We start from the raw sequence: 24,816 nt of genomic DNA, 5'->3' as shown, positions 1-24,816 counted from the left end.
CAGGCTGGCCTTGAACTCTGATCTGCCTGCCTCTGCCTCCCTGAGTACTGGGATCACAGGTCTATCTCTTATATTACCCTTTTACTGCATGGCAATTGGCCATAGACACTTCATACACTGTTGAGTCCAAGGGCCAAGACAGGCACTGCCACCAACTCCACTATTACCATTAAAACAAAATGCCTACAGGACCCCTCTTTGAGGAGGTTGTTTGTTTGTTTCTTTGTTTGTGAGATAGGGTTTCTCTGTGTAGCCCTGTCTGTCCTGGAACTCACTCTGTAGACCAGGCTGGCCCAGAAGTCACAGAAATCCACCTCCGGGTGTTGGATTAAAGGCTTGTGCCACCACTGCCCAGCTTTTTTTTTTCTTTAATGATCTATTTATTTTTAAATTTTATATACATTGGTATTCTACCTGCTTGTATGTGTGAAAGTGTCAGATCCCTTGGGCCTGGAGTTACAGGCTGTTGTAAGCTGCCATGTGGGTGCTGGGAATTGAACCTAGGTCCTTTGGAAGAACAGCCAGTGCTCTTAACCCCCGAGCCATCTCTCCAGCCCCCTTTGAGGATTTTTTTTTTAAGTGAATGACTAAAAGAAAAGCCAGTCATGAAAGAGAAGTGACTGGAGCCCAGCAGACCGGGAGGGGAGGGTGTATAAAGAGGTGAGGCCAAGAGGCCGGAGTCACATGATCCATGACTTTTCAAGCTACAGGAAGGGATGAGGATTGGATTTTCAGTTTTGTAAAAGATTTCAGCGAAGGAGTAACATGATGGCATTTAAAGTTTTAAGAGCCCCTCTTGGTGGCCTGGAAAGTGGATAATATAGAAACAAGTAAAGAAGGCAAAGTCATGGCCCGGAAGGAGCGGATCCTGGCCTAACCTCGAGGAAACAGTTGGAGCTGAGGAGGGGTTCTAGGCATGCGTCTGAAACAGAGCCACGGCCTGAGCGGAGAGGTTCTGTTTGTGAAGCATAAAGCAAAGGGGAAAGCCAGGGTGGCAGCAGGATTCGGGCCTGAGCAGCCGGCAGGATGGTGGGGACATTCTCAGGGATGGGTGCCTGGGCGGGGGAGACAAGCTGGGAGGGAAGTGTTGAGAACCTAGAGGATGGTTCTGGAATTAGACGTCTGTCAGAATGCCAAGAAGAAAACCCAAATAGGCAGTTGGCTCCACAACCTGGAAGTCAGAAGTGGGTCTATATTTCTCCCGGCTCGCCCATCTGTCTCTTCCTCTGCTGTTGGCTGAAGTCATAGTCTTAGCTTGTCTCAGGGGTCCTAGCAGCTTCTTCAGGCCCCTGTGCTAAGCCCATCCCTGCCTTCAGCCCTTCCACCCACCCCCCACCCCCCACCCCACCCCTGGTCCTCCAGGGCAGCTGCACTACTGAACCCACCTAGGCTCTTGCTTTCTGGTTTAGCATCCAGGACTGTGCCTTGGAGTTGGGTTAGCCATCCCCTGACTCCACCCACAGGAACCTGACCAGAAATAGCTCCCCAGCCCCATCTCCTGCGGCTTCTCTCTACCCTCCCACCACTCACCTACACTGGAACAACCTCAGTCCCTCTGTCTCTCAAAGCTCCTTCCATCACGCACCTCTCCTGCCTCTCTCTAGTCCTTCAGAACTTCACCTCGCTAGCTGCGGGGGTCACCTGCTTTACTTCCAGGGACCCCGGTTTCCTGAATTTCTCCCAAGAAGGAGAAATGGCTTAGATAACAAGTGGAAGAAGGAAGGTTTTAAGAAACAAACTCTGAGGCCGGGCGCGGTGGCACATGCCTTTAATCCCAGCACTCGGGAGGCAGAGGCAGGTGGATCGCTGTGAGTTCGAGGCCAGTCTGGTCTACAAAGTGAGTCCAGGACAGCCAAGGCTACACAGAGAAACCCTATCTCGGAAGAAAAAAAAAAAAAAAGAAAGAAACAAACTCTGGCCATGACATTGTTTCAAGCTCCAGAGAGTTGGAGACAGGGAAGGGGGGGGGGCTGTGCTGTTGCTCAAGACTCCCCCATCCTGGTCTCCCAGCACTCCTGGAACTCTTGTAATGTTCCACCCACTCAGGGCTGCAGGGCCATGCTCTGCCCCTGGCTCTGACCCAAGACCCTCTGGACATGATCAGACTTGGAGAAGCATGGGAAATGAAATGGACCCCTCGCCAGGGCTGGGGACTTTCAGAAGCTGAGTCATTTGGTTTCCTGCTCATTTTCCATTCTTTCTGGAATGTCACATCCTCGTATTTTCATCCAGAGCCCCAGCTCGACAGGCCATCAGCCTCACACCTTGTTTAATCTATTTTCTAGACTCCCTCTGCAGGCCTCAAAGTTGAGATCTCAAGCCAGCTCCACGTCCTCCTTTTCCCAGGTATAGAACGTCCCCTGCAAATCCTGTGACACTGAACCCCACAAAAGAATGAATTGAAAAAGCATCCTTAGAATCTTATCTCAAGAGACACACGCCGGGCACGGAGACGCAAATACCACTTGCCCTCACTCAGTTGTGAAAACTGTAGGTCAATCTTGTAGACATACAGAAGCGGCACAAAGCTATAATACCAGCACTTACAAGCTGAGGCAGGAGAATTGTAACTTTGAGGCTATCCTGGGCTACATAGTAAGTTATAGACTAGCCTGGGCTCCAAAATGAGACATGATCTATGAAATGAAAAAGAAAAAGAAATTCTTGCAAAGGCAGACACTATGGAGGGGTAAGGAGAATAGGAAGGAATTAAGAAGGTTTCTTAGAGACTGGGAAGGGCGCTAAGAGGAGAGCAGAGAGTGGGAGATAACCTCACAGAGAAGGGGGCTAGCATGCTCAGTGCGCAGCGTATATACACGCGTGAAAAGTTAGTTAGAGCCAACTCTGTGATGTTAATTTGAGTTGTAGTGAATTAAAAATAGAAAAGAAAAGCCCAGTGAGGGAGTACACACCTGTAACCGCCACACTCAGCAGAGTAAGGCAGGACGCTTCTAACTCAAGAGTCAGCAAAGTTAGAAACTGCCCAGGACCACACAATGAGTTCCAGGTTAGCAAAATCCTGAGCGAGGAGAGAGAGAGGGAGGAAAGAGAGACATACAAAGAAGAGGAGGGAGCCAGGCATGGTGGCGCACACCTTTAATCCCAGCACTCGGGAGGCAGAGGCAGGTGAATCTCTGTGAGTTCGAGGCCAGCCTGGTCTACAAAGTGAGTCCAGGACAGCCAGGGCTACACAGAGAGACCCTGTCTCAAAAAGCCAAACAAACAAACAAAGAAGAGGAGGGAAAGAGGAAAAGCCTCCAGAAAACAGAAAACAAGCTCTCTCATAATATACAAGTGTTGACACCTTTAAAGGATGCTTCATGTTTCATACACATATATAGGTACACATTCATGATGTAACTATACTAACATATGTGCATATGTATGTATGTATATATACATATATAAGTATATTCACATCAAGGAAATAACAGGAATGTCTAAGTGTATAGTCACAGTACAGACTTAAACAGACACATACACAGTTGCACACACAAAGTTAATTCTCTTTCCCTAAGAAAAATATTTGGAGAACTATTTTGAGAAGCCACTTGGAGAGCACAGTGGTGCTGACAATAAAAAGGAATGGCCTAATGGAGCCTTTGGCTGGAAAGCTCTTTGTTTTGCTCGGTACAACTTGGTTTAGGCTTGGAACAGCGCAGATAAAAATTGACATAGGGGCTGGCGAGATGGCTCAGAGGTTAAGAGCACGGTCTGTTCTTCCAAAGGTCCTGAGTTGAATTCCCAGAAATCACATGGTGGCTTGTAGTCATCTATAATGAGATCTGGCGCCCTCTTCTGGCATTCGGGCACACACGCAGGCAGAACATTGTATACATAATAAATAATTTTTTTTTTAAACTGGCATAGATGTCTCAGAGGTTAAAAGCATTTTGCTCCTTCTGCAGAGGACCCAGATTTGTGTCCCAGCATCTACATGGTGGCTCACAACCATCTGTCACTTCGGTTCTGGCCTCCTTGCACACTGAATGCATGTGGTACACATGACACTAAACACTCATACACATCAAATTAAAATAAATCCTTTCTAAAAATAGAATTGGTATTTTTGGCTTGGTTATTGTTGTTGCCTGTCTTTATTGTTTGATTGGTTTTTGAGACACAGTCTCACACAAGCCAGGCTGACCGGAACTCAGTATGTAGTTGAGGATGAACTTCAACTCCTGATCTTCCTATTTCTCCACCTCCCACGTTCTGGGAGTACAAGCTACCATGCCTAGTTTATGTGGTGGTAGGAATCAAAACCAGGGCTTCCTGCATGCTAGGCAAGCGCTGGGGTAATAATATTTAAAATGACAAACTTGAGTCAAGGGCACAGTGATGTACAGTTCCAATCCCTCAGGAAGCAGAGACAGGAGGATTAAAAGATTGTGCTCAGGCCTGGAGAGATGGCTCTGGCTCTGTGGTTAGGATCACGTGCTGCTCTTGCAGAGGACCTGGGTTCAATGTCAGCATCCAGCTCAGGAAACTCACAGCCTCCTGTAACTACAGCTCCAGGGGATCGGATATACTCTCTGGGTTACTTAAACACATGTGCACACATATGCCCAGGCACACCAATTTAAAAAAAAAAAAAAAGATGGGGAGCCGGGCATGGTGGCACACGCCTTTAATCCCAGCACTTGGGAGGCAGAGGCAGGCGGACCTCTGTGAGTTCAAGGCCAGCCTGGTCTACAAAGGGAGTCCCGGACAGCCAAGGTTAACACAGAGAGACCCTGTCTCGAAAAACAAAATAAATAAATAAATAAATAAAAAGATGGCCTTTGTCCCTGATTGAATCCAGGTGAGCCAGGCAAGCACAGGAAATGATGTCATAAACTGGGACTATATCTGCTTATGCAGCACCTCCCCCACGTGTACCAATGCACTTGGCAGCCTCACTCCTCTACCTGCATGTCCTATACTCACACTGCTCTCCAAACAACACACTTAGCATCTTCAGAACACCCTCAGAGCTCCACCTGTACACCTCCCTCTCTGAACAACAGAGCAGATGCCTCGGTTCCTGACAACAATCAAATTCAGATGTTCCTATTCATTCAACGGTGTCCCCAGTGCGTCCAGTTTGAAGATGGAGAGGCTGATCCAGTCTGAATTAGTTTGGGGAGTACAGGAAAGAAGTCAAAACCTTGTCTTCAAGTAAACTCTGAGGGAGAGTGACCTATTTACCATCTTTCTCCTGTGTGCAATTGGATGGGCATGTGCATAAGGCCAGGGCATTATGGAAAGGGTCCTGTGTAGAAGGAAAATGATCATATAGCCAAACCTATCAACACCAACAGAGAACCACCCTCATGGGACCCGTAACCTATCAACACCAACAGAGAACCACCACCCTCACAGTACCCCTAACCTATCAATACCAACAGAGAACCACCCTCATGGGACCCCTTGTGACCAAGCTCCTCCTCTTTAAGCTCACAAAAAGAAGCCACAAACAGGAATTGGGTTCCTTCAAGGACAGCCAGCTACTCACTCCAGGGGGAGCGGGGACTGCCCCTGACTCTCTTGCCTTCTCGTGGGATCTTTTCCTCCTACTGGATTGCTTCATCCAGCCTTAATGTGATATATGCTTGGTCTCATTGTAGCTTGTTAGGCTGTGTTTGGTGGGTGTCCCTGGGAGGCCTGTTCTTTTCTGAGTGGAAGTGGAGGGGGGTGTGAATCTGGAGGAGAGGGGAGGGGAGGGAAGAGGGGAGAGACTAGAGGAAGGCAGAGAAAGGAAACTGCATTCCAAATGTAACATATGAGAGAATTGGAAAATTGGGGCCCTTGCGGATCTTCACTCACATGGTTGGCTGCTCTTACAGTGAGTTAGGACCCTTTCTACTGCTTGGCTCTGGATAGTTTCTTTGCTATTTGTACAAATCTGGGTGAGCTCCTATTTTATTTATTTTATTTTATTTTATTTTATTTTATTTTATTTGTGATCCAAAATGTGTTCATTGGGGTGGTTCCCCTTAATCTTGAATCAGGTACTTTCAGTGCTGCCTCCTCCTGGAGGAGCATCCTCCTGTCAGCCTTGCTCTTCGGCCTGTAGGCTGACAGAGAACAGTGGTGCAGCCAACACACAAGATGACCATTGGTGTGTGGCTAAAGGCGGTGGTGATTTTATAGCATCCTGGGCATTTCCCATCCATAGTGTAGGAGCTGGGGCTCTGCACCAGGCGCTTTTTCCTGTGTTTCCTCTTCTCTTCTGGAGCAGGATGAAGGAGGTTCTCTGCCAGAGGCATGTTCTGGTAGGGAGGTCGTCACCGCTTGAGCTCCTGTTTTCAATTCTTTGGATAAGAAGTCAAGGACCTAGAAAGACCCCGCCCAGGCCCCGCCCAGGCCCTGACCACCAGTAGCTCGGGGACTCAAGGGTTCTGACCTCCACTCCTCTCTTAAGTTTCCCTGTGTATGGGGTCTTGTTCTTCTCATAGGACACTCTTGTCACTTACTGCTTTTCTAGGAGCAGCAAGCACGGCCACTAGACACCTGAGGTCTAAGGAGCTGTTTCAGATCTGCTTGCATTATTTTTTAATTGTGTGTGCAGGGGGTTGTGGACACATGTTCTGATGCCCTCAGAGGTCAGAGGTGATAATCCCTTAGAGCTGTTACTGCAAGCAGCTGTGAGCCGCCATCAGACATGAATGCTGGGAACCAAAGTCAGGTCTTCTGCAAGAGCAGTACACTGGAGTCATCGCTCTAGCTCCCCCATTTTAAAAAATGTCTCTTTATTCTTGATATTTCCAAATAGGCAGACAGTGAAATATGATCATAGCTACACCCCAATTTCTTTCTTCCACCTTCCCCATATCCTTCCAACACATACATCTCCCTCCCAATTTCCTTTTTTCTTTTCTTTCTTTCTTTCTTTTTTTTTTTTTTTTTTTTTGACAGCCCACTAAGTAAGTTAGTGCTGCCTGTATGTGCACGGGTGTGGCGCATCCACTGGAGCATGAGAAACCTGCCAGGGGCCACAGTTTCCAAAAACAATGGTTCTCTCCCCCCATCCCGCAGAAGCTCTCAACTGCCAATAGCTCCTAGCACCAGGTGGGGCCGGGAGATCATCTACCCCGTCTCTGACAGATTTTCAGCTAGCTGATCTTGTAGAGGTCGTATGCAGGTGACTTTCTGTGTGTTCCTGAGTGGGCTAGCCATGTCTCCCATGATCAGAAAGCTACATTTCACAGCACATGGCTCCCCATACTCTGGCCCTTACATCCTGTCCACTCCTTTCCTACTATGTTCCTGAGCCACAGCTGGGGGGAGGGGAGGGTTGACAGACATGTCTCCTGTAGCTCACTCTCTTTACTTTCGGTGCTTTGTTGGTCTAGTAATCAATCTGTAACAGTGGCCCTCCGGCATCCAAACGTCAACCTTCATGAAAAGCTCTGATTAGCTGTGCACATATTGACTGCTCAGGCCTTTATAATCTATCACAGTGTCCAAGAATTGGCATACAGGGATCACAGCACTGTGGTTGATAGCCCCACCACCACTATCATATAAAGTGGGAAACTCCTATGATCCTAGCACTAGAGAGACTCGGGCATAAAGATTGCTGAAAGTTCAAAGCCAGCCTGGAATACATAGAAAAACCTTGTTTCAAAAATAGTAAGTCAGGTCGGGTGTGGTGCTGCACCCCTGTAATCCCAGCACTCAGGGAGGCAGAGGCTGGCGGATCTCTGTGAGTTCAAGGCCAGCCTGGTCTACATAGCAAGTTCCAGAACAGCCAGTATTACACAGTTATCCCTGTCTCGAATAAAATAATAATAATAAAACAATAATAATAATAATAATGAAAAGAGAGATAAAAATGGCCTACAGGAAGAAAAACAGCCCATAAACAATTTTCATCTCTGGACATTCCTGAAAGCTATGGAACATAGAAAAATGGATCAAGAGAGGAGAGGGGGCAGGAATGGCCAGACCAGGAGGGTAAACCAGAAACACAAGGCATAAGGATTGGATGTGATATGAGAGCGTTTTCTTTTGGCCCTGCTCATCACGGGCGGGGTGGAGCTCACAGGCGATGGCTACGCAGGCCCGGCAGTGGCTCTGGGAAGGTCATGCTCTGCTCCTGGGACTGTGTTCCAAGAATGGCAGGGGCTGGCTCACCCTCCCTCCCTCCTCCAACCCCCACATATCTCAAAGCTATAGGGAAGAGGTGGAGTCTTACTTTCTTCTCTGTTGCTGCCGGAAGATACTCCACAAAGGTAACTTAAAGGAGGAAGGGTTTATTTTAGCTCACAGTCTGAGGTGGTCTGTCCATCCTGGCAGGAAAGTGAAGGCAACAGGAGCTCACTCTTCACCCTGACTCCCGCAGTTCAAATACCTCATGAGATCAATATTGTAAACCTTTCCTAGGGGTAACAATGCAACACACACACACACACACACACACACACACACACACACACACACAGTTTTTACATTTTTTAAAAAAGGATTTTATTTTCAATTATGAGGGGGTGTGTGCACATGAAAGCTGGTGCCCTCGGAGGCCAGACGCACCCACTTCTGGCACCCACATACCCGCATGTGCTGGGAACTAAGCTCCGGCCCTCCACCAGAGTCTAAGCCATCTTTCCCACCTCCCATCCAAACTCCTGATGGCTGTCATGGTCAGAACAGAAATCAAGGAGTAAGAAACTAATGCAGCTACTAAGAAGTTTAAAAGCAGCGGGGCATGGTGGCACGCGCCTTTAATCCCAGCGCTCGGGAGGCAGAGGCAAGCGGATCATTGTGAGTTCAAGGCCAGCCTGGTCTACAAAGTGAGTCCAGAACAGCCAGGGCTACACAGAGAAAACCCTGTCTCAAAAAAACCGAAAAAGAAGAGGAGGAAGGGGAAGAGGAAGAGGAGTGCCCATACCATTTCCTAGACACTCAATACCACATGATTAACTGAATGTGAAAAAATAAAATAAAATCTATTAGATGATTTGGCCAAGGCTACTGAGCTAAGAAATATTTCCATAGTCTCGCCTGCTGTGTAGGATGTGATCTTTGGTGGCCTATTCTGGCCTGAGGTCGTTCGAGGGCTGGCAAGCAAGAAAAACGATTGACAAGGTAAAAGTCAGGAAAGTGGGGAGGGGGGAGATGGAGGGGGTAGGGTACTGTGAAGAGAATTAAGGTCACCTCCTACCAGTGTGATAAACTCTAAAATTTGTCTGCATCCCAGATATGAGGATTCTGTGTCCGGCCTCTTAATAAACAACGACTACGCCCCTTAAGCCACAAAAACACAATGCCACTTCTTAAGGTAACATTGTGAGCTCACATCTTCGGGGAAGGGGGGGGGTGTAGATTGGTCCCTCCCCTTCCGGGAGATACGCAAGCCCCACCCCTAGAGTGCGAAGGTATCCCTGTGATGTAATTGCTAACGGTCCGTTTCCGGGGAGGAGCCAGGGAGGGCGGGGAGTTTAGGCTGTGCCGACCCCTGGGCCCCCCTTCAGGTGACTTCAGCCCCTGAAAAAAATATCTTGATCCAGGGCCCTAAATGTCCCAGCCCCACTGCCGCCAGACTTCCTGACGACTCCTCGTCCCGGTCCCTAGATAACCGTCCTCCTAACGCTTTAACTTCCAGTGACTTCCATACCATCAACCCCATCCTGTCCCGATGTGGCAGTCGGCTGCCAGGGGGCCGCCTGCCTCAGAGTACCTGAGGATTATTCACACTCGTCCCGGGAATGGTGGAGAAGGGGTCTTGCGGCTGGGAATAAGTCTTCCCATCGTCCTGTCCCCCAGGAACCGTTCGGAGCCCGGGACATGTCGCGATTGAGGCGATACGAGGTGGCGCTGGAAGCTGAGGAGGAGTGAGTGGGTGGAGGCGGGAGGTGCGGAGGAGGGATGTGCGGCCAGGGGGGTGGGGAGGGAGGGGAGGAGGGGGGAAGGTTCGCGTCCAGGGGCGGGCGGAGCGGGCCCTGGAGGGGCGTGGGCTGCTGCTGTCCAGCCCCTGGGGGCGGGGCCAGCTTCCTGGGGGCGGGGCTTCCTCGCGGGCTAGGTTCCAGGGGTGGGGTCTGTGGGTCAGCCCCGCCCCTCTCGGTCGGGCTCTGCTTTCTCTTTGCAGGATCTATTGGGGCTGCTTCTACTTTTTCCCTTGGCTGCGAATGTGGCGCAGGGAGCGGAGGTGAGGGGGCTGCGATCTCACGGGGCGGGCTTGAACGCCTAGTTCAGTGTCTGGAGAACGGATGCGGGCGGGGGGGAGCCCAGGCGCCCCTGCCCCGCCTCATGTCCTTGTCGGGTCGCCCTACAGCTCGGCGCACCCCCGGGAGCAGAAGCTGGAGCCTCTGCGGGGCCTTATGAGCTGTTTGTCGAGCGGCCTGAGGCCTGCTCCCCAGCGCCCAGGTCGTGGTCTCCTCTGTCGCACCCCTACCACCGCTGCACAGACAGCAGGTGCATTAAAGATTTAAAAGTCACGCCCACTGCCTTCCTGACTTTTACCGCCGCAGCCGCCTTTGGTGCTGGGAATCCCACTCCACACCTGCTGTTTTCCTTACCCACAGGGCATGTGCCTCCCTGGTAGGATGCCCTTGCATGCTTCCAAGGGTCCCTCATCATTGTCAGCCTTCCAATTACTATCAGTAACAGGCTCCCTGCCACACCCTCCCCAAAACCAACACTCCCCCCCCCCCTTATCAGTGTTCCCACAACTGGAGTTCCCACAACTCCAGCTGTCACCACTTTCCTCTAGCTGGCGCTTTGCCAAATGTCTTCTTTTCCTGGGAGTGGATCTAAAACATTTCAGCCAGAGTTACAGAGTCAGCTGTCAGTGAGAGGAAGGACTAGTCCCTTAGAGGCCACCTCCACCTATCTACCTCAGGAGAATGACAAGGGTTGAGGGTCTAAGGTGTTTCCGATAGTTAAAATCCCAAACCGGCTCCCCCATCTGATCCCAGTCTTTTGTCTTTAATTTTATTATATGTGCGTATTTGCATGTGTGTGTACGTATGCCCACCACAGTGCATGTGCATGCAGAGGCCAAAGGACAGCTTCTAAGAATCAGTTTTTTGGTTTTTTTTTTTTTTGTTGTTTTTTTGTTTTTTTTTTCTACTGTATGGGTTTCAGGGATGGAAGCCAGGTCCTCAGGCTTGGCACCATGGCCATCTTGCCAGCCCTTGCTCGCAGTTTTAAAAATACTTGGCATCAGCAAGAACAGACAGTTCCTGCTACTTCCTTAAAAGGGTCCTGCCACCCCTATTTTAATCTTGTCAGCCCAAGTCACTCTAGAACCAATGACCCCTACGGTGGCCAACAGTCAGACCTGTCCACCCACACACTTAACCCCAGCACCAGGAAGGACACCTGAGGATTGTGTTGTGGAGACGGCCTAGGTCTGGCTGAGCCCAAAGCTGACTTGTAGCCTGGCCCTGCCCCTGCCGTGGCAGCTTTTGATGGGAAAGAAAACTTGGCCTCTGTATCTTTGAAGAAGACAGAAAGGACAGATGGGTACACAGCCAGGAAAGTGTTTCTGCCTTCCAAAGATATCCCAAGTAGCAAGTCCAAGAGCACACACAAATGGCAGGCAACCAGCTAAGAGAGAACACATGCGACAAAATAAGAGAACAGGGGGATTTCCTTAGAATGTCTCTCTTGGTGCTACATCCAAGCCCTGGGGCAAAGGTCTAGACTAGAAGAGAGATGCCCTGAAGCCTCTGGTACCGGAAATGCAGGATGCGTGGCCTCTGGGTTGTGGTTACCTTCCAGCATGCAAGCCTCTGGCCATTTCCTCACGATCTCTATAGCAAAGACCCCTTCCAATGCTTTGCCTAGGCCTGGGCCCATGTCTTCCCAGACTGTCACAAGACCTCTGAGTCAATGTTCAGAAGGAACCTTTGGGTCTCACCCTGGACAGGAGGAAGCAAGGCTTGGGTTTTCAGCCTAGCTGTAATGAACAAGCTGCTCAGGGCCAGTGGAAGCCATCTCCCAGGGTGCTCCACCCCGCAGAAGATGGCTGGCCTCAGAGCAGAAAAGGTATCATCCAGATAAGGGATGGATGGTTGGGGTTATGATTGTATTTCAAATCCAGAGCAGAACTTGAGGATCGAAATCCCCAGATTAGGAGTCTGGGCCGTTACCCCAACAAGCCCACCACACCCTACGCAGTTCACTGCTTTGCAGAAGGAACTGACTCCAGATGAGTCGGGATTTTGCGTGGAAGGAAGGGGAATAGCAGGATGGGGAAATGGGTATTTCTGAACCTGGGTTGGGAGGGGGTATGTTCCTTCAAGCCCAGCGTGGACAGAGAATAGAACTGGGATCCCAAGAGACCTAACTTTGCTCTTGAGTCCGATGTCTCCAACAAGCCAGAGACTAAGTCTGGAATCCCCCAGGCTCCCACTGACAAGCTGGCATCCGTGGAACAAGACGACGCCGAAGCAAGAAGGTGAGCTTTGAGAGAGGGACTTTGTTGTCTTCTGGGAGTTCCGTTGCTTGGCTTGCTTGTTGAGGCAGGATCTCACTGTGTAGCCCAGGCTAGCCTGGAACTCACTGTGAGGACCAGGCTAGTCTCAAACTCAAAGAGATGGACCTGCCTCTGCCTCTGCCTCCCACACACTGGAAATAAAGACGTGTGCCAAAATAAATAATAAGTAAATAAATAAATAAATAAATAAATAAATAAAGGCATGTGCCACCGCTCTGCCCTACCCCCCTTTTACCTGTTTCAACATCAGCAACCAAGCATCAAAGAGCTTTTATTTCTCCTCCTTTTTCCACCTCAGTCTCCCTCCTTATCTTCATGGTGAAAGTTTCCCTGTTGGCCAAGAAGAGTCTGTTAGGGGCCCAGTCCCATCAGTTTCTTCTGATAAAAAAAAAAATGCAGGCCAGGGCAGGGAGTAGGGAGGAGAAGATGAAGGCAGGTTAGCGCTGGCCTGCCTCCTGTTCCTACCCACCCACAAACTCTTCCATCAGAATATGTGTGCACTGGCACGGTACAGAGGGATGATTGTGGAAATGCAACGGCATTACGGTGGGGCTTCTGGGTATAGCTGGGTCTGTATGGGTTTTGTCTATGACTATACATTCATGGGCGTGACTTTATGAGGTTGCATGACCAAAGTATGACTGTGAATGTGCGGCTATGGGTATGAGTGTGAATGGCTATTAGTGGATGCTACAGTGGGTCCTGGCTGTCCAAGCTTCTGTAACACCAGCCCCTACATCATTCGCTACATCTCTCCCATCTTCTCAGTCCAGGCCTTATAAGCCCATGGGAACTGGCAGTCCAGGAAGGGGATGGGTTCAGTGACAACAGGCCAAGAGTTAGAGCTCAGTATCACAAGATAAGCAAGGCATTGCCACCTGTCTCTGACTCACCCGGTGCCCCGAGGCAAAAGACAGCCAGATAAAAGGGAGGGGAGTAGAGGGGATGAGTGAGAAGGAGCTATCTACTAGGCTGAGAGCATGGAGGGGATCTTTCCCACCAGCATCCTCCTGCTGATGTTGCTTCTGAGCCCGGGCCCTGGAGCAGGTAAGTTCTTGGGTGGGTGGGGGGGGTAGTATAGAACGTTGAGCGAATGAACTAGATGGAACGGGCCAAGAAAACTCAACCTCTAGCCGTCTAATAGAGCAGCTGTGGGTCTGGACCTTTCTAAAGACATGGCCCTGTTGTTCTCCAGCCTTGCCAATGCCTTCCAGCAATAGCTGCTGTACTCAGCTCTACAGACAACCACTCCCGATCAGGGTGCTAAGGAGGATCATCCGAGTGGAGCTGCAGGAGGCTGACGGGGACTGTCACCTTCAGGCTGTTGTGTGAGTTCTGCCCCCAACCTTGATACCTCTAACGTTGCCCTCAGTCGGAGCCCGCGAGGCTGATCCCACCCCTAGCCCAGTGCTAACTCTAACACCTCCTCAGGGTCTTGTCCGGCTCTTACCCCTCACTCCTGAACTCTAGACCTAAGCTCCCCTCACCAACCCCCAGCTATGGGCTTAGCTTTGGACTTTTCCCTTCCCAGGCTCCACCTGGCTCGGCGTAGTGTTTGTGTTCATCCCCAGAACCGCAGCCTGGCTCGGTGGCTTGCGCACCATGGGAAAAGGCTCCAGGGGACTGTACCCAACTTAAACCTGCTACTACAAAAGAAAATGTCCTCAAGCCCACAAGAGCAAAACTAATAAGACAACATTAAACAATAATCTCCAGAACTTTCTTCTGTCTCTTTATTTCAACTCTTGCCAGTCCCCATAAGGGTTAAGGCCAAGACTGCACACACACTCCAATCATCTACACACACACACACACACACACACACACACACACACACACACACGGTCACACATGGACACAGACATGCACATATACATACATTCCTTGAGTGGACTTCCACCTCAAGGATGACATCAGAGGTCCACAGAGCATTCAGCTGGCAGCAAGTTTGGAATATCAGGTCTCAAAGGAAAGGGCTCCAGGCTTCCAGCTGAGACCTCCACCCACAGCGATCCACCGCCCTGTGTCTTTCTGCCTGTCCACTTGACCTCTCGGGTCTGAGTCTGACCGGGTTACAGGGGAAATCAGCTGAAGTTCTCCTGGGTCCTCTGCAGGTTTGGAACGCCTAGAAGAACGGGGAGCAAATCAGGAGACAGCAGGACATGGGTCCAGACATCCTGAAAATAAAAGGGGGGACATTCCCAAGCCAAACACTCTGGGGGTGGAACAGAAGAGCCTACTTTTTTTTTTTTTTTTTTTAGTTTTTCGAGACAGGGTCTCTCTGTGTAGCCTTGGCTGTCCTGGACTCACTTTGTAGACCAGGCTGCCCTCAAACTCACAGAGATCAGCCTGCCTCTGCCTCCCAAGTGCTGGGATTAAAGGCATGCGCCACCACCACCTGGCCAGAAGAGCCTACTTTTGAGAGAGCCCTAACAGCCTAAAGATAAGGAGGTAGGCATAGCTTTGGGCCTAGGGGTAGAGGTGGCAGAAAGCTCGGTGGAGCGCTGCCAAGCAAGCCTGAGGCCAGTCCCCAGAACCCCTGTAAAGATAGAAAAAGGGAACTTCACAAAGTTGTCCTCTGACCCAGCAGACACATATCATACACACAAACACACGTTAGTGCTAAAATTGAAATTTTCAAGTCAGGGAGAAGAGCAAGAATTGATTCAATACATATGAGAGAGCTGGGGGGGGGGGGGGCGGCGCGGGGGTGGAAATTTCCAGTTCTGACACCTTGAAACTGAAGGGAGCTACCTGGAATTCCCAAGACTTCAAGAGGGAAGAGACCCACTTCTGAGACTAGGCACTCTGGAGTGAAAGGCCTAACTCCAGCCATGCCCAGGAGCCACAGAATTTGCAGGGCCTCAGGTTCTTGGGCCGGACACTCAAGTGGGGCCACAGATTGCTAAGTGCTGCTCACCGGGAAGCTTGTCCACCGGGATCATTGGTGCCAAGAAACTGGGTTTCTGAGGCCCGTCCTTCGCGTCCTGCCGTAGCCTCAGCCTGGAGCACAAAAGGGCAGCCGTCTCCCTAGTTCTGTGTCTCCTCCAAGAGGATTTATTAGCACGGGGTGAAGAAGTTAGTGAAAAATCATGATGGAGAGGACAGCCAGGTGGGGAGAAGGTTCCAAAGTCAGGCAGGTCCGGCAGGCAGGCAGCAGGCGGTGGGGACGGTGGGGCAAGGTGGTCTCGGCATCCAAGCGGGGCTCTGGGGGGGGATTACAGCTAAGGCACCAGTAGTGCTCACTTACCAGAGCCCCAGTGCCAGAGCTCCAACAGCCAAGCCAAGGAAGGAGAAGATTCCCAAAGATGCTAACACAGCCACTTGCTCCATGGGGTCCCTGTGATCTGAGGGAGAAGGCTCCTTGTCACTGGGAGAGCCATGTTAGCCGCCCCTGGTGCTACCTTCTGTCTAGGACTTTCATCCTCCACACACCGTTGTCTGTTTGGTGTTTTTTTTTTTGTTTGTTTGTTTTGTTTTTGTTTTTGAGACAGGGTCTCTCTGTGCAGCCTTGACTGTCCTGGATTCAGCTGGCCTCAAACTCACAGCGATCCACCTGCCTCTGCCTCCCAAGTGCTCCACACACCATTGTGAATTCACCAAGCTTACCGAGCGGTCTTGAGTCTGGTTGCACAGAAGGCCTTGGAGAAGTGGGACCGTCCTCCTGGGCTCCTGCCTCTTGCTGCTGTTTGTGTGCCTGTCTCCCATCGGGTGTGTCGTCCTGCAGGGGACCTGAAGAGAGGTATACATAGAAGCTTCTGCCTTTGTAAGGCAGGGGCAGGGCCAGAACCTAAGTTTAAGGTGTGTTGGGGGGGGGGGGCGCTATGAGGCAGTTTCAAAGGGTACGGGCCAGCTCCCGAGAACCTGGCTTGTAGGCTTGCAGATATATGCTCTGTATGTGCAGAGGCGCAGACTCGGGGCTAAAGTCAGGGCAGGGCTTCAGGCCCCCAAAGCTGTCGCACTGGACAGCGATAGCAAGTGCTGAAGGACCCTAACAAGGGGGATGTGTAAAAGTGTCTAGCTGGGGCTAGAGAGATGGCTCGGCGGTTAAAAGCACTGGCTGCTCTTCCAAAGGTCTTGAGTTCAATTCCCAGTCAACCACATGGTGGCTCACAACCATCTATAATGAGATCTGGCGCCCTCTTCTGGTGTGCATGCAGGCAAAACACTGTACATACATGATAAATAAAGTAATTTTTTTTTAAAGTGCCTAGCTGATAGTTGCTTTGGGCAAGGGCTCTGCCCATTTCTTTGTCTTTTTCTCTCACCAGTGCTAGGAGTACCCCAGGCCTCCAGGCTCCAGGCACTCCAGGTGCCAGCGTCCAGGAAGTCCCTGGCACTGACTCGTACCACGTGGGGCAGCCCTGCCACAGCGTCTGTTATCACCTCTTCCAAGCCAATAGTCTCAACCTGGAGGCAAAGATGGTTAGTTCCTCAGGAAAGGGTCTGAGCTGTACGTAAAGAACCTGCCCAGCCCCAGGCCCAGAAAGAGCACCCCTTTCTCACATTGCCATCTCCACCAGCCTGGTAGAGAGGGCCTAGGCCCCATGTTGAGTGGCTAATGGCACAGAATCTACATCTGAGGCTTGGAAAATGGAAGCATGTAGTGGTTTCTTAGAGGGTCTACAGTGGTGCTAATCTGTGTGCGTTCAAAACTTTGTTAAGCTACTTGCTGAGTGGACTGTCTGCCTCTCTGTTCTCAGCTTCCTCGTTTGTAAAACAGGGGTGACTACACCTAACGGAGATAACACCTGTCAAATGTGTGGCATGTAGCAGGCAGTCAGCTCTGAATGCAGATTATGAGGTAAAGAGGCTGTTTCCCAGGACAGATAGCAACCAATCTTTGACATTTCTGGAAGCGGACAGTCACTGTTCTCAGCTAGCCATGGGAATGTGTATTTGAGGAGGGTCCTCTGAGTAAATGCTTTGGAGCCCTCAGGTTACAGACTGCATTGCCTCGCCTGGCTTTATGTGGGTTCTGAGGACTCAAACTCGGGTCGTTGCACTTACACAGCAATTGCTTTACACGCGGAAGCCATTTTCCCAAACCCTAGGAGAGATTTTTTTTTTAAGCCATTTCTGTATTTCACATTTTTTTTTAAGCCATTTCTGTATTTCACAGACAGGCTTGCATTATAGTTAGTTAGCCAGGACAGAAGTCCTACCAACTGTAACTCCCAGCATCCAGCTCAGCACCTGGGAACATTACATAGAGGAGAAAGTCAGGTCTTCTGAGACCTGCCAATGTCGGGAAACTATGCAGACTATTCCAGGTCTCAAAAACAGAGACAGAATCCAAAGACCAAAACTGAGACATAGCCAGGCATGGTGGCGCGCCACCTGTAAACCCAGCACGTGGGAGGCAGAGGCAGGAGGATCACTGTGAGTTCGAGGCCACCCTGGTCTACAACAAAGCGACTCCGGGACAGCTTAGGTTACACAGAGAAACCCTGTCTCGAAAAATAAAAAAAAAAAAAATTGAGACACATTGCAGACCTCACCGTGGACCAGGCTGGATGCTGCGCTGGACGGTATTGCAACCGGAACTTGAGCAGGAAGTAGGGTTGACGAGGCCAGGAGGCAGGGTATGCCCAGCTGGCGAGCAGGCGCCGAGGGTAGCCAGGTACTGGCTCCACCTGTAGTCCCTGCGGTGGATCAGGACGCACTAAGGGTAGCCAGATGCAAAAATTCAGGGTAAGCGACAGGTACTCATCTCTTCCCACAATGTGTGCACAGAAGTACTTTAGTCGGACACCACCCAGGAAGAAGAGGAAATGCCAAATTTAATCACTCGTTTAGCCTCAGGATCTGTCTGTCATCCTTATTATAAAATAAGCAGCAATCCGGGAGCAGAGTTTGGTAAGTTTGAATAATAAAAGGGATTCTTCTTTCCATCCACATTGGCCCTAAATTTACTGCCTTCTCCCCTCCCACACTCAGGTCAAGAAGGAACCAGCAAGCCAAATCCCCTGCACAGGGGGAGTTTGGGATTGGGTTGCCTCCAGCATAGGGCCTAGAGGCAGGAGTCTGTTAGGATGTGCAGGGAGTGGCAGCAGCTCACCCTGTGACCACCTACTCCTTACGTGTGAAAAGGAGAGCACTTGGAAGTTGAAACAAAGAGGGTGTGAGTCAGCTGGGTGCGGTGGCCTGTGCCTGTTAATCCCAGCTCTTAAGGATGCAGAGGCAGGCGGATCTCTGTTAGTTCGAGGCCAGCCTGGTCTACAAAGGGAGTCCAGGCCAGCCAGATCTACACAGAGAAACTCTGTCCTGTCTCAGAAAAACAAACAAAACTAAAAAGTGTGTGTGTGTGTGTGTGTGTGTGTGTGTGTGTGTGTATGTTTGGGTCTGTGATGTGGGTCTGGGAAGGAGGCACAGGGGTCTGGGATACTCACAGATGCTCTGTAATCTCACATCCAGTAGGCTTGTGCTGGCCCCCAGTGGGTTCACCTCAGTCACGTTGATCCGGTACTCACTCCAGAACTCTGCCCCGTGGACCACACATCGCGAAGCCTCCAGAGGGTCCTGTGGGCATGGCCAGGGCCCCGTGGATGGGCTTTCCCTAGAAAGGATGGAGAGTCTTAGATTTTGGAAATAGGACACAAGTGAGAGTCCCCAGTCTTTCTCTCATGTCCTACCTCTGACTCTGACCTCCTGGTAGGGTCTTCTTCCTGGTAGAAAAGGTGCCATCTGAGGTCAGGAGGAAAAGAGGTCCCCCACCCCACCCCACCCCCGCCTTCACTGTGAATTTGTCAGAACTTTCCCTCCCTGCCTCCCATACCAAAATCGTGCCAAAACCCCCAATTCCATAGGCACGCATACCAGACACACCCACACATACCTGTAGGAAGTGAGGTAGCGGGTAGGCAAACCGCTGACCTGGCCCGGACTCCAAGTACAGGAGAAGTTTTCGTAGTCCACTGCTTGGCAGGAGACCTTGGGACGAGCTGGGGGAGCTGGAGACATAGACCACAGCTGCAGGCTGACACATCCTTAGCTCCTCGCTATCCCAGAGGGCTTGCTCAGGCCTCAGGTCCCCATAGGAATCCCATGGCTCTTCACCGCCCTCTTCCCTAACTCACAGCCCAGCTTCAGGGTCACCATGCCCCCAGATACACCATCCAGGGTCTGGCAGACGTAAGCGCCCTCATCGGCACTGTCCACCTGGGCCAAGACCAGTCTGTGTCCTAGTCCAGAGTCGGGTCCCTGGAGCAGCCTTGATTCCCCATCCCGGAACCAGGACACTGGTGTCCTAGAGGTGAGATGAGGTGAGGAGACAGAGCGAGACTAAGTCAGGCCACTCAATTGTTCTCTGAGGGCTCCTAAGCACACTTGCAATAAAACCAGGATCCATGCTTGGTGTTGGTGGCGCATGACAGTCACATCTCAGGAGGCTGAACTTGGAGTAGGGAGGCCTGTAAGTCTGAGGCCAATCTGAGCTACATTAGCAAGTCCCAGGCCATTCCCGGGTACCAAAATAAACAAAGTAATAAAATAAAAACAAGAAAGAAGAGGCCAAACCAAAGCCCGAATTCCCTTCTCTTTATAAAGTCCTCTGTAGTCTACTTTTGCCTCCTTTTCCTTTCTCATCTCAACCTTCCTTCCCCACAGTCTGCGTTGTCTTCTTTCTGTTCCTTAATGCTGAGGTCATCCCTACCTCAGGGCATGCTCACAAGCAGTTGCCTCTGTCAGGAGTGTGTCTGCTCTAACCTGCATGCAGCTGCTGCTTTTTGGCCTAGTAAGATTCTTTTTTTTTTTTTTTTTTTTTGGTTTTTGTGAGACAGGGTCTCTCTGTGTAGCCTTGGCTGTCCTGGACTCACTTTGTAGACCAGGCTGGCCTCGAACTCACAGCGATCCGCCTGCCTCTGCCTCCTGAGTGCTGGGATTAAAGGTGTGTGCCACCATGCCCGGCTGGCCTGGTAAGATTCTTGTGTGCTCACTGTCTGCCTCACTAGGATGAAAGCTCTTGAAGTTATGCATCTTGCTGTATCTCATGCAGTAGACCAGGCACCTTAGCAGGCACTCAAACATGCTGGCTAGTTGACAGGCTGATGATTTTTTTGGTACTAGGTATCAAACCCAAGGCCTTGTACGCGCCAGATAAGCTACATCCCCAATATCAGGCTGTATTTTCTACTAAGTAAGTACAGTTGGAGGGTTAGGAAAGGCTGACAGGCAGAGGAAGCAAGCATAGGAGGGAACGCGCGGTCTGGGCAGGGTCAAGAAAGGGCCGTGAGTATGTGAGTAACGGGTAGGTAAACACTCACCCACTATTCACTCCAGGGCAGCACAGCATCGCTGGCCTGCCGGACTGCGCATACTGGACACCTGTGAAGAGGATCTGAGATGAGGCATCTTCTCTTCTACGGGGTGAGGAGCAGGCTGCTAAGCCCCCACCCCACCCCCGTGGGGTCATGGTGTCAAGGCCTGCGGAGTTATTTCCTTACCTGGAGGACCCCAGGCTTCGGGGCAGAGAGAGGAGGAAGACACCAGGGCTGTAGCCACAGCCACCAGGACCCTGCTCAGCCCCGAGCAGCTGCTGTTCATCTGTGGAGAAAACGGGACACTTAGGAGTTGCCCATCCATGAGCTAAAGCCTGGCTGGTCCTCTCCAAAGCTGGGGCTTCCTTAGCAAAACTGAGGCATCAAGAGAAATGGGGCTAATAGAAATAACTGAGACATCTAACCTGACCGCCCCTTTCCCACCGTACACCCAGTGCTGTGTGTATTTGTCCTTGTGAGGTATGAATGTGCAAGAACACACACACACACACACACACACACACACACACACACACACACCAATCCTGGGCTTAAGGCCCAGAACAAAAGCCAGAGGCAACAGTCCGTGCCAGCATTCACCTCCCCCCTCACACACACACACACACACACACACACACACACACACACACACACATACACACATACACACCACCCTTGGCGCTCACCCCTGGCACCGAGGGCTGGCAGCAGCTCAGCCACTCCCATTAACCCATAAAATTCAGCTGCTGGGAATTCTGGCACCCACCCCCAAACTGACCAAGGCTAATTATTGCATCTAGCCAATCTACAGCAAACTCGATCACCCTAAGATAGGGAGCTGGCATGATGGGTCCAAATGTACCCCGTAATCCCAACATGAGGCCCTATCCCTGCTCTGCCTGCCAAGCCTCTAGCCTAGGCCTGGCTTCTCGCTCTAGCACTTGGGCCACTCAGATGAGCCTGGCTTGAAATCATGTTGGTTTCGAGCCTGTGAGGCCTGATGGAGCGACGGTGCATGCTGGGGCTGCAGAATCAAGTGGATCCAGATGCCCTGGCTGCTGCCAGAAGCTGGGAGCAGGCGAGGAGCCAGCAGATGGAGATGGAGACAGGGTGGCTGAGAAGGGAGGAGGAACTTGCAGCCTGAGGAAACAGGAGTCTGGTGTGAGTGAGGACCATAGCACCGAGTGTGGGGTGGGGGGTACAGAAAGGTATTGAGGACCAATAGGCAATGGGGTTGGGGAACAAAAGGCAAGAGTTCTGGACTGGGGCAGCAGGAACTCAAAGTCTGAGAAGTGTGCATACAGGGCTGGGGTGCTGAGAGAAAGGGCTGGAGAGGGGCAGCGGCTTAATTTAGTAAGAAAGGGGCAGCCAGCAAGCCCTCACACAAAGTGCCAGAAGACCCCCTCCAGAGTAACACAGAATGAGGCCTTCAGACAGCTGTGTCATCCGACTATCTTGTACACACACACACACACACACACACACACACACACACACACACACACACCGCGCGTGCACCGGGGGTCCCCAGCCCCATTTGCCCTGTTTAGCCCCCACCCTACCTCGGTAATCACAGTGTCTGAGTGTCCATGGCCTCCAAGACTTCCTCCTACAGGCTACAGCAAGTATCTCCTGCTCCACTGAGTCCTGGGACCCCAGAACCATCCCCTCCCTCCCGTGCTCTGCCCCGCCCCCTGGGGCATTAGAGCTTCACAGGTCCCCTCCTCCTCCTCCCCTCCCCCCCCCAACTCCCTTCCTCCCCCCCTCCTCTCTCATTCCCTCCCACCCCAGGGCCTGGGAAGGAAAGAGGCCTCCCTCCCCTTCAAGCTGGAAAGGAAGCCAGAGACCCAGCCAGGACCAGCAAGAGGGAGAGAGAAGGGTTGCTTCTGCTGGTGTCCCTGTCGCTAGAAGATTTCCTGTGTTCTCACAGAGCCACCGAAGCCATATTTACTCAGGGAGTCACTGGGTACAGTTAGCAGAAAGATATTCACTCGAACACATGTGGACACAATAAAAAGTAACGCGCACACACATAATCATTTCTATTCTCGCCACTCTCCAGCGAATGTTGCCGTGGGGCACAGCTGGCTGTACTTCCAAGGGAAACCAGGCCTCACGCTGGAGAATATAAGGAAAGGGCCAGAGTCCGGGTCCCCCTGGAGCCGGACTGAAGCCCCAGTCATTTCTATTTCCCCCCTCCACCCGCTGGGCCTCAGCACCAGGAAATGCCTTTGATCCCTCTGTGCCAGATACACAAGACTCACGGTTACCCTCAGGCTCCTGATCTCAGACACGGTCACATACTGGTACACACACTTAAGACACACTTACACACCTCAGCCTACTTGTGGTCCCACAGACACGGAGACACACACTGTGTGTGGGGGTGGGTGCGGGGCCCCAGTCCTCCCTGTAAGCAACCCCCTTACCACGAGGTGTTCATAGGAGCTCTTGGCAACGACAGATCAAAATCATATGAAAGTTACCAGTCCTTGTGTGGCCAGAAACAAAGAGTAAGTAAGCAGAGGGACACTGAGGGACAGACAGCTTGGCGACAGAACTAGAAAAGCAGAAACACAGAGACACCTGGGAGAAAAAAAGCTGTGAAGGGACATAAAAGATCTCTCCAGGAAAATAATCATCGGGACAGAGAAAGTGATGTAAAGAAACTGAGTCAGGCATGAAAACAGAAACCCCAGTAGACCTGGGGATAAAGTTCAATTGGTAGAGCTGGCCTAGGGCTGGAGAGATGGCTCAGAGGTTAAGAGCACTGTCTGCTGCTCCTCCAGAGGTCCTGAGTTCAGTTCCCAGCAACCACATGGTAGAGCTGGCCTAACACGCATAAAGCTCTGAGTTTGATGCTCAGCATCATATAAAAACATGTGCCACACCTGTGATCCCAGCAATCCAGAGGCTTAGGATACACGTGGCCCTGCCTTAGACAAGAGCTGTGGACCAGTGATGGAACTTAACTTTCTCAGGCCCTGGCTTCACACGAGGCAAGCACTCACTCTCTCTCTGAGCTGCATTCCCAGCCCCCCATCAGATCTGTGCCTTGGGGGCTGGGTCTGTCTATGCTGCAGGCTCCTTAGAAAAGTCAGTTTTTCTTGACAACTGAAATAGTTCTGGAATATAAGACAGCTTCACTCTCACACAGTTTATGCTAGGACACAGTCACAAGTCTCCCTGTTGCTCTTCTACATTTGAAGTCACACATTAGCGTGCGGACACACACACACACACACACACACACACACACACACACACACACACACACAACCTAGCCACCCACTTTTAAACCGCCCCCAAACCCCCACACCCCGAGCTTCCCAAAACACGCTCCCTGGTGTGGTCAACAGGTCCTCTCGCAGACAAACACACAAGACAAAAACCGCCCCCACTAACAGACGCATGCCCACAGATGCTGTGCCACAAAGCCGACCCAAACTGGAATCACGCTTCTCAAAACGCAGTCACCATTAGCTGTCAGACACACCAGATGACAACAGATGTCAGAGCCTCACACACTGACATCGTCACACACACACGCGCGCGCAGACAGTGCCTCGAACTCACACAAACACATTCCTCGTCCATCAGTCACCGGCTGCCTTTCAGGTCACACACCACCCTGCCCCGCCCCCTCTTGGCAGGACGCGGGAGTCAGCACCCCGGTCCCCGCAGGCCTCACCTTCCGCGGCAGCCGCCGCCAGCGCCCTCCGCCCTCACCCTCCGCCCCGGCCTCTGCTCTCCTCTAGCGCTGGGCTCGGGCAACCGGGGCGGCTCCTCCGGGCACCAATAGAACGTGAGAGGTGAAACAGGGGTGGGGGCTCTCGGCCCATTGGAGCCTCCAACCGCCAATCACTTCCACCTCCTCCGGACACTTCCTGTCCCGTCTGGGGCTTAGTGGAGGAAGGTGGCCGAGAAGGCTTCCCGAGGACAAAACCTCAAAGTGCAATTCTTCTGACCTCTCCTGGCCTGTCCTCCTCAGGGACAGCAGGCCTGGAAGTGCTAAGGCCCTTGCCCACACAGCCTCAGGCCCCCTACTGTACCACTGGGCAGCTGACTGCGTTCAGTGAGGGTGCCCCCTGACTCCAGATAAGATTAGGGAGACCGGAGGGTGGGTCTAGT

The 24,816-nt window shown here is 51.5% G+C and overlaps 2 protein-coding genes across 11 annotated transcripts; one reads left to right on the top strand and one right to left on the bottom strand.

The window, feature by feature from the left end:
* Positions 1-8,479: 8,479 nt before the first annotated feature.
* On the top strand, positions 8,480-14,299 carry LOC311601996 (C-C motif chemokine 27-like). Of its 5 annotated transcripts, none has more exons than XM_084789724.1 (6): positions 8,480-9,458; positions 9,751-9,818; positions 10,073-10,132; positions 12,291-12,388; positions 13,623-13,755; positions 13,959-14,299. In XM_084789724.1, the coding sequence occupies exons 2-6, from the start codon at positions 9,772-9,774 to the stop codon at positions 14,113-14,115; spliced, it is 495 nt and encodes a 164-aa protein (XP_084645850.1). In that variant the 5' UTR covers positions 8,480-9,458; positions 9,751-9,771; the 3' UTR covers positions 14,116-14,299. The 5 variants fall into 5 exon arrangements, with proteins under 5 accessions (XP_084645850.1, XP_084645851.1, XP_084645853.1 ...); XM_084789725.1 differs by having other exon boundaries at positions 8,481-9,458; positions 12,309-12,388; XM_084789726.1 differs by having other exon boundaries at positions 8,492-9,458; positions 12,336-12,388.
* On the bottom strand, positions 12,400-24,494 carry IL11RA (interleukin 11 receptor subunit alpha). 6 transcript variants are annotated; one of them, XR_014780682.1, is made up of 15 exons: positions 24,262-24,280; positions 20,872-20,971; positions 20,692-20,752; positions 19,507-19,676; positions 19,266-19,380; positions 19,063-19,095; positions 18,820-18,986; positions 17,929-18,092; positions 16,696-16,837; positions 16,037-16,159; positions 15,678-15,774; positions 15,348-15,472; positions 14,307-14,552; positions 12,663-12,757; positions 12,400-12,558 (listed from the first exon to the last, which is right to left on the bottom strand). XR_014780682.1 is itself a non-coding variant. In XM_084789706.1 (13 exons), the coding sequence occupies exons 2-13, from the start codon at positions 20,969-20,971 to the stop codon at positions 14,512-14,514; spliced, it is 1,338 nt and encodes a 445-aa protein (XP_084645832.1). In that variant the 5' UTR covers positions 24,377-24,494; the 3' UTR covers positions 14,139-14,511. The 6 variants fall into 6 exon arrangements, 5 of the variants coding, with proteins under 5 accessions (XP_084645832.1, XP_084645835.1, XP_084645831.1 ...); XM_084789706.1 differs by lacking the exons at positions 12,400-12,558; positions 12,663-12,757; positions 24,262-24,280 and adding an exon at positions 24,377-24,494 and having other exon boundaries at positions 14,139-14,552; XM_084789709.1 differs by lacking the exons at positions 12,400-12,558; positions 12,663-12,757; positions 24,262-24,280 and adding an exon at positions 24,377-24,420 and having other exon boundaries at positions 14,139-14,552; positions 15,348-15,430.
* Positions 24,495-24,816: the final 322 nt, after the last annotated feature.

This window comes from Acomys minous (genome assembly GCF_964271855.1).
Source record: "Acomys minous genome assembly, chromosome: 1".
Lineage (NCBI taxonomy): Eukaryota > Metazoa > Chordata > Mammalia > Rodentia > Muridae > Acomys > Acomys minous.
Note: the sequence above shows the minus strand (reverse complement) of the source record. Positions and strands in the feature narration are given on the sequence as shown.

Excerpts from the sequence above, each read along its gene's own strand:
- LOC311601996 (XM_084789723.1), top strand. The coding sequence starts at position 11,821 with ATGTTCAGAAGGAACCTTTGGGTCTCACCCTGGACAGGAGGAAGCAAG. Across the intron at positions 11,977-12,312 it reads CTGGCCTCAGAGCAGAAAAG|AGACTAAGTCTGGAATCCCC; the intron begins GTATCATCCAGA and ends CCAACAAGCCAG. Across the intron at positions 12,389-13,622 it reads GACGACGCCGAAGCAAGAAG|CCTTGCCAATGCCTTCCAGC; the intron begins GTGAGCTTTGAG and ends GTTGTTCTCCAG.
- IL11RA (XM_084789706.1), bottom strand. The coding sequence starts at position 20,971 with ATGAACAGCAGCTGCTCGGGGCTGAGCAGGGTCCTGGTGGCTGTGGCT. Across the intron at positions 19,381-19,506 it reads GGTGACCCTGAAGCTGGGCT|CTCCCCCAGCTCGTCCCAAG; the intron begins GTGAGTTAGGGA and ends CTATGTCTCCAG. Across the intron at positions 18,987-19,062 it reads CCAGGAGGTCAGAGTCAGAG|GGAAAGCCCATCCACGGGGC; the intron begins GTAGGACATGAG and ends CATCCTTTCTAG.